The sequence below is a fragment of the Dipodomys ordii genome, unplaced genomic scaffold, assembly GCF_000151885.1.
Source record: "Dipodomys ordii isolate 6190 unplaced genomic scaffold, Dord_2.0 Scaffold19, whole genome shotgun sequence".
NCBI classification, from domain to species: domain Eukaryota; kingdom Metazoa; phylum Chordata; class Mammalia; order Rodentia; family Heteromyidae; genus Dipodomys; species Dipodomys ordii.
Window position 1 is genome coordinate 2,243,541 of NW_012267235.1, and position 8,523 is coordinate 2,252,063.

Here is an 8,523-nt window from a genome sequence, read left to right on the forward strand (position 1 = left end):
AGCCACAGCGCCACTTCCAGCTTTTTTCTTTTTGCTTATGTGGTGCTGAGGAATTGAACCCAGGGCCTCATGCATGCAAGGCAAGTGCTCTACCACTAAGCCACCTTCCCATACCCTAGGCTATAGTTTTATGATGCAGATGCAATGATTGCAAACCATGTTTTTCCTTTGCTAGTTATGTTGTTAGCCTCTGTCAATCAGTAGAGCAACTGAGGAACAAAGGATACTTCCTATTGTTGACAGGAACACTCAGAAGGTACATGCTGAGGAATCGAACCCAGGGCCTCATGCATGCAAGGCAAGCACTCTACCACTGAGCCACCTTCCCAGCCCTAAGGTATGTTTCTCTACCGGAACAGTGGCAGTTCATTCCAGTAACAGTCAATTCCAGTTGCAGTTTTCTAACCCTTGCAAAACCAGTTTGACATAACCCTGTCAGCAACATCAGCAAAACTAGCCAGCTGCTAGCTCTCAGACCCCCTTTTCAAAGGCTCCCTCAATTTTCTCAATTATTATTATTATTAACTTTGTACCAGGGCTTAAAGTTCAAGAACTCATGCTCTCATTAAGCTTTCTTATTCACACCTGGTGCTCTTCCATTTGAGCCATGCTTTCAATTGGATTTTTACTGGCTAATTGGAGATGGAGTCTCTTTTCTGCCTAGAGCTAGCTTCAAAGATACAGGTGTGAGCCATTAAGTACCAGACTCAAAACTTCTAAATTTTATTAATTCTAATCTCTTCCCTTCTTCAAGTGCTTCAGAGTGTCTTAAAAGTTGATATTGTGTCATCTTTTAGCCTTTCTAGTATTCTAATACTTGAACAAAAGCTTGTTATAAGCCAGGCACCAGTGGGTCATGCCTGTAATCCTACCTACTCTGGAGGCTGAGATCTGAGGATTTCGGTTCAAAGCCAGCCCAGGCAGGAAAGTCCGTGAGACTCTATCTCCAATTAACCACCAGAAAAACAGAAGTGACCCAGTGGCTCAAGTGGTATAGCGCTTGCCTTGAGCTATAGCGCTCAGGGACAGCGCCCAGGCCCAGAGTTCAAGCCCATGACTGACCAAAACAAAAGATTGTTATATTAAATACTTCCATCTCTACAACATGAATAGACCTTAATGACATCACACTTAATGAAACAAACTAGTCACAAAAATATCTTCTGGGTCTACTACATATAAAATGTCTAGAGGGGCTGAGAAGGTGGCTCAGTGGTAGAGCACTTGCCTTTAGCTGAACAGCTGAGGGACAGTGCCCAGGCCCAGAATTCAGGCCCACGACTGGACCCAAAAAAAAAAAAGTCTAGAATGGATTAATCTATAAAAACATAAAATAGACTAATAGACTAATGGCTACCTAGAGATGAAGTGGTATCAATTTGAAGGCAATGATAAATCAAGCTGTACTGCATGAGTTATACCTATATAACACTTATTTTTAAAAATGTGTGTGTCTGGGGCTGGGAAGATGGCTCAGTGGTAGAGTGCTTGCCTTGCATGCATGAGGCCCTGGGTTCAATTCCTCAGCACCACATAAGCAGAAAAAAAGCCGGAAGTGGTGCTGTGGCTCAAGTGGTAGAGAGCTAGCCTTAAACTGAAGAGCTGAGGGACAGCACCCAGGCCCAGAGTTCAGACAACCAAAAAAATAAAATAAAATGTGTGTTCCAGTATGAGGCCTTTAATCAGGGCCTGGGGACTGTTTGTTCGATTTTTTTTCTTTTTTTGGAGGGGAGGGGGGGGTGTCCGGTCGTGGGGCCTGAACTCTGGGCCTGGATGCTGTCCCTCAGCTCTTCAGCTCAAGGCTAGCGCTCTACCACTTGAGCCACAGCGGCACTTCCAGCTTTTTTCTTTTTGCTTATGTGGTGCTGAGGAATCGAACCCAGGGCCTCAGGCATGCAAGGCAAGCACTCTACCAATGAGCCACCTTTCCAGCTCTGTTTGTTAGATTTTTGTTTGAGGCTGACATTCTACCACTTGAGCTACAGCTTGACTTTTGGTGTTTTAGTGGCTAACTTAAGATAAGAGTCTTGCATTGGCCGGGCCCTGGTGGCTCACACCTGTAATCCTAGCTACTCAGGAGGCTGAGATCTGAGGATAGCAGTTGAAAGCCAGCCCAGGCAGGAGAGACCATGAGACTCCTATCTCCAATAAACCACCAGAAAACCGGAAGTGGCGCTGTAGCTCAAGTGGTAGAGCGCTCACCTTGAGCTGAAGAGCTGAGGGACAGGGCCCCAGGCCCAGAGTTCAAGCCCCACGACGGACTTAAAAAAAAAAAAAAAAGAGTCTTGCAAACTTTCCTGCTTGGACTGGCTTCAAACTGTGATCCCAAAATCTCAGTCTCCTAAGTAGCTAGGATTACAGGCAGGAACTAGACATCCAGCAAAGCTGTTTTTTGTTGGTAATGGGGCTTGAACTCAGGGCTTGAGGCACTTTCCATGATCTCTCTTGCTCAAGGCTAGCACTTTACTACTTTGAGCCACAGCTCCACTTCCAGTTTTTTAGTGGTTAATTGGAGATAAGAATCTCATTGACTTTCCTGCCTGAGCTGGCTTGAACTGTGATCCTCAGATCTCAGCCTGTTGAGTAGCTAGGGTTATAGGGGTAAGCCACAGGTCGTAAGGCTGGGCTTAAGGCTATTACTTTTTTTGGGGGGGGGGGGTAGGGGGGTCCTGAACTCTGGGCCTGGGCACTGTCCCTCAGCTCTTCAGCTCAAGGCTACCACTCTACCACCTGGGCCACAGTGTCACTTCCGTTTTTTTCTGCTTATGTGATAATGAAGAATCGAGGGTCTCATACTTGCCAGGCAAGCACTCTACCACTAAGCCACTTTCCCAGTCCAAGGTTATTATTTTTAAAGAATTATTTCTACCACTGTTTCTTTTTTTTTTTTTTTGTCAGTCTTGGGGCTTTAACTCTGGGTTTAGGCAGCTCTTCAGCTCAAGGCGAGCGCTCTACCACTTGAACCACAGCGCCACTTACCACTGTTTCTTTCTGGTATGATTGTTTCTCCATTCTCTGGATAATTTTAGGATTAAAACTAATAATGTGAATGGGCAAGGACTTGGTTCTGTCCAAGCTATCTATTTGGCTCATTATGAGAGAGACTGATATGATGTATGTGGAAATGTCTAAACACTACTAGCTTTTCTGCCTTTCATATCCTTGGATAGTAAATTTCTCCAATACAAATTTTTACATGACAATTTAGAGTTAAAGCGATGTCATCAATATCAATCAAGATCACAAAACAATACTGTCTTTGGACAACTCTGTTTCAATTTATATTTCATGAAAGTAGTAAGGGTAAATTCAAAATTCTTTTTTAGAAAAGAAATATGTTCTGCCAGGAAATGGTGGCTCACGCCTGAAATCCTAGCTACTCATCAGGAGGCTGAGATCTGAGGACCAGGGTCCAAAGGCAACCCAGGCAGGAAAGTCTATGAGACTCTTCTTTCCAATTAACCACCAGAAAACCAGAATTGGTGCTGTGGCTCAAGTTGCAGAGCTGAACAGCTCAAGGACAGCGCCCAAGCCCAGAGTTCAAGCCCCACAACTGACCAAAAAAGAAAAAGAAAAAGTGCATATGCACATACATGCACATATTAATTCAAAAAGCTAAAAACAAACATGGTTTGTAGTGATGAAACAGTTCAGTATCCTGGTAGTAATAGCACTTATGAGTCTACATTGAATCAACTGCATAGAAACACCCACACAAATGAGTGCATGTAAAAACTGACAACAACTCATAAGGTCTGTAGTCTAGTTAAAAATACCAATGACAATTTCCTTGTTTTGATATTGTCCTACAATTACACGAGATGTCATCATTGGTTCAAAGAATTCTAGGTATTCTTTAGCAATTTTCTCTGACTACCATTATTTCAAAATAAAATAAAAATGTAAGGAAGTCATGACTTTCATAAAACAACTGCCTAAAGTATACTTATTAATAAGTACTATGAAAACAATACAAAATGTTATACAAATATTTAACAACATTTTTCTGTACGTGTAGCATACAAAACGTCCCAACATTTTTGTTGATGTTGGCCACAGGGCTTGAACTCAGGACATGGGTGCTGTTCTGAGCTCTTTTTGCTAAAAGTTAGTGCTCTACCACTTGGAGCCAAAGTACCACTTCGGTTCTCTGGTGGTTAATTGAAGGTAAGAGTCTCACGGACTTTCCAGCCTGAGCTGGCTTTGAACCACCATTCTCAGATCTCGGCCTCCTAAGTAGCTAGAATAACAAGTGTGAACCATCAGCGCTTGGCTCCAAAATGTTTTTACAGTTATGTTTTCACTATCCTTACAACATCTCCATGAAAAAATATAAAACAATCTTCATTTTAGAGATGGGTAAACCAATGCCTCAAGAAGGTTAAGTCCCATACCACAGTATATAGTAAGCAAGTCAAAGAATTTGTTGGCAGCATGACATGGTAGAAAGATATGTGCTTCAGAATCATAGACACAAGATTCTAAACTTAGCTCACTACTTGATATGTGACTTGATCCAGTTACTCAAGTTTTCAGAGTCTTATTTCCTCATATGTAAAATGCTATTAATACTATCAGATCACTGGAATGCTGTAAGGATTTAAGAAGATACTATTTACCTAGTATGGTGTTTGACACAGAGTTAATGTTCAATAAATCACATCAACTTATTCCGATGGTTTCTTCTTAACTTTTCTATGTAGACTTTGAGAAACTTGGAGGAAACCTTTATTGTTAGCAAGTTAACTATGGGCCCATCACAGATTAAAATTCTATTTTACCATTTCTTACCTAAAACAAAGCCAACTTGAATGGCTTTCTCCTTGACTGCAGCATCTGATTCTGCTATGTAAGAGCACCGTCTACTGAATGAGTAGGCCAAAACTGAAGCCACTTTAACACCATGATCCATCAAAGCCTGAAAACAATGATGAAGCAAATGTCTGAAAGAGAAGGAAAGTTATTTTATAGAGGTAAGTTATTTTTGTCCTTTTAGAGAGCTAGTTGCCCCTGGGTGGGGGGGGGGGGAGGTGGAGAGTAGGGGTGGGGGTTGGGAAGAAGGGTGTTACAGTGGATATGCTAGGTTATTCTAAGGTAAAGCGAAGTTCTTCAAGATCTAAGTGGAAAGGGGCTTAGAAGCTTACAGCAAGGTGAGTCCTGGGCCCTCACACTTAAATAGAGCAGTCAGAGGCCTGACTTTAGCAGGTGCTGGCAACAGGTACTTATCCTTGTCCCATACAGTAGGAGTAGTGCTGGGCCTGGTCCCACAGTTATTTATTGCTACACATAGTATATGTGCTATATAAGATTTTATTTACTTTGTATATGATCAAGAAATAGCTTTTTTTCTTTTTTGCAAGTCCTGGGGCTTGAACTCAGGACCTAGGCACTGGGATTCTTTTGCTCAAGACTAGGACTCTTACCACTTGAGCCACAGCGCCACTTCTGGCTTTTTCTGTTATGTGGTATTGAAGAATAGAACATAGGGCTTCTATGCATGTCAGGCGCAAGCACTCTACCACTAAGACACATTCCCAGCCCAAGAAATACCTTTTTATTTATTTATTTTTGGTCTGGTCGAGGGGCCTGAATTATGGATGGGCCTGGGCGCTGTCCCTCAGCTCTTCAGCTTAAGGCTAACACTCTACCACTTGAGCCACAGTGCCACTTCCAGCTTTTTTCTTATGTGGTACTGAGGAATCAAACCCAGGGCCTCATGCATGCAAGGCAAGCGCTCTACCACTGATCCACCTTCCCAGCCCAGAAACACTTTTTTACTAATAAGAAAAAGAAAAAAGCTTTAATAATCAATTATAGGGCTAGCAATGTGGCTTAGTGGTAGAGCGCTTGCCTAGCATGCATGAAGCCCTGGGTTCAATTCTTCAATACCACATAAACAGAAAAAGCCCGAAGTGGTGCTGTGGCTCAAGTGGTAGAGTGTTAGCCTTGAGCAAAAGAAGCTCAGGGACAGTTCCCAGGCCCTGAGTTCAAGCCCCAGAACTGGCAAAAGAAAAAAAAAAAAAGATCAATTATAACACTAATAGCTCCCATCCGTAATCCTAGTTACTCAGGAGGCTGAGATCTGAGGATCCCAGTTCAAAGCCAGCTCAGGCAGATAAATTTGTGAGACTTTTTCTCAAACTAACCAGTAAAAGACCAAAAGTGGAGACATGGTTCAAGTGGAAGAGACAGCCTTGAACCAAAAAGCCTAGTGATAACTTGAGATCTTGAATTCAAATCCTAGAATCAACACCAAAAAATAATAATTCAATAATAAAAAAGAACCCAATTACAACTAGGCAATAATTTGAGTAGACCATTTTCCAAAGAAGATATATTGCTGGGCACCAATCGATCACACTTGTAATCCTAGTTACTTAGGAGGGTGAGATCTAAAGATCATAGTTCCAAGCAAGCACAGGCAAGAATGTCTGCAACTTTTTTTTGGTAGATTGTGTGGCTTTAGCTCTGCGCTTGATCATTGTCCCTGAGCTCTTTTGCTCAAGGCTAGAGCTTTACCACTTGAACCAAAATGTTATTCCAGTTTTCTAGTGGTTACTTTAAGATATAGACATTCTGGCTTTCCGGACTGGTTTTGAACTGTGATCCTCAGATCTCAGCCTCCTGAGTAGCTAGGATTACAGAGGTGAGCCACCAGCATCCAGCTTCTGTGAGATTTTTATCTCTAATTAACTACCAAAAAAGCTGGAAGTGGAGCTGTGGCCCAAGTGGTAGAGTGTTAGTCTTGGGTAAAATAGCTCAGGGACAGCACCCAAACCCTGAGTTCAAGCCCTAATACTGGGCACCAAAAAAAAAAAAAATACAGTCAGTAAACACAAGATGCTTAATATCATTAGTGAGTAGAGAATTATAAATTTAAATTACAATCACAGTGAGTTATCACTTCATGTCCAATAGAATTTTTTTAAGTATAGGCAGCAAAACAAATACAATTTAAAAAAATGTATAGACAAGATATAAAAAGCTGAACCCTTACAAATGGTGACAGGAATGTAAAATGATATACCTGCTGTGAAAAAAATGTAACAGCTGCTCAAAAAAAAAGGTAGCATGAGGTCATCCTGTGCATATACCCTAGATATATAATTAAGAGAATTGAGAATGTGTCCATACAAAAAAGCAAAACAGTGGTTGCAGGGAATTAGTTATTATTAACTATGAGTTATTATTAATGACTAAAATGGTTTTTGTCTGAGATGGTAAAAACACTCTGGAAATGGATAGTGTTGATAAAAGGTAAATAAATTGAATGTCACTGACATATATCCTTAAGTGTGGTAAATTTAGGTTGCGTGATAGTGGTTCACGCCTACAATCCTAGTTCCTCTGGAGGTTAAGATCTGAGAATCCTGGTTCAAAGCCTCCCAGAGTAGGAAAGTCCATAAGACTCTTTTTGTTGTTGTTTGTAATGGGGCTTGAACTCAGGGAGCTGTCCCTGAGCTCTTTTGCTCAAGGCTAGCACTCTACCACTTAGAGCCACAGCTCAATTTCCAGTTTTGAGTGGTTAATTGGAGATAAGACTCTCATGCATGGGCTGGGAAGGTGGCTCAGTGGTAGAGTGCCTGCCTTGCATGCATGAGGCTTTGGAGTCGATTCCTCAGCACAATATAAGCAGAAGAAGTCACAAAAGTGCCACTGTAGTTCAACTGGTAGAGCACTTGCCTTGAGCTGAAGAGCTCAAAGTTCAAGCCCTACAACCGACCAAAAAAAAAAAAAAACTCATGCAGACTTTCTGCCCAGGCTAGCTTCCAACCCTGATCCTCAGATCTCAGTCTCCAGAACAGCTAGGATTATACATGTGAGCCACTGGTATCTGGCTTCTGTGACACCCTTATCTCCAATTAACCACCAAAAGCTGGAAGTGGCATGCGGCTCAATTGCACAGCCACAGTAAGAGTCTTGAGCATATCAGCTCAGCCCTGATCGGGACCAGTACAAAAATAAAGCAGGGGAGGAGAGGGGCTAATTTAATATGATCTATATATCTGTATTTTGCCACTTTAAAAAAATAAAAAAGTACTTAGGCAGACTGGGAAAGTGGCTCAGTGGTAGAGTGCTTGCCTTGTTTGCATGAGGCCCTGGGTTCGATTCCTCAGCACCACATAGGCAGAAAAAGCCGGAAGTGGTGCTGTAGCTCAAATGGTAAAGAGAGCTAGTCTTGAGCTGAAGAGCTGAGGGACAGCGCCCAGGCCCAGAGTTTGAGCTCCATGACTGACATTCTTAGGCCCGGGCACCTGTGGCTCACGCCTGCAATCCTAATTACTCAGGAGTCTGAGATCTGAGGATTGTGGTTCAAAGCCATTATCTCCAATAAACCACTCAAAAAACCGAAAGTGGCACTGTGGCTCAAGTGGCACTGTGGCTCAAGTGGTAGCGCTAGCCTTGAGCTGAAGACCTGAGGAACAGTGCCCAGGCCCAGAGTTCAAGCCCCAAATCCCCCCCCCACACACACACGCGCGGCATCACACACACACACACACACACACACACACACACACACAC

The 8,523-nt window shown here is 42.5% G+C and overlaps 1 protein-coding gene across 1 annotated transcript in view; it reads right to left on the minus strand.

Annotated features, from left to right (window-relative positions):
* Appbp2 (amyloid beta precursor protein (cytoplasmic tail) binding protein 2) overlaps positions 1 to 8,523 on the minus strand; it is a 58,761-nt gene that overhangs the window by 37,957 nt on the left and 12,281 nt on the right. Inside the window, exon 3 of the mRNA XM_013013393.1 lies at positions 4,792 to 4,943. Coding sequence (XP_012868847.1) covers positions 4,792 to 4,943 — 152 coding nt within the window. The remainder of the gene's footprint in view (positions 1 to 4,791; positions 4,944 to 8,523) is intronic.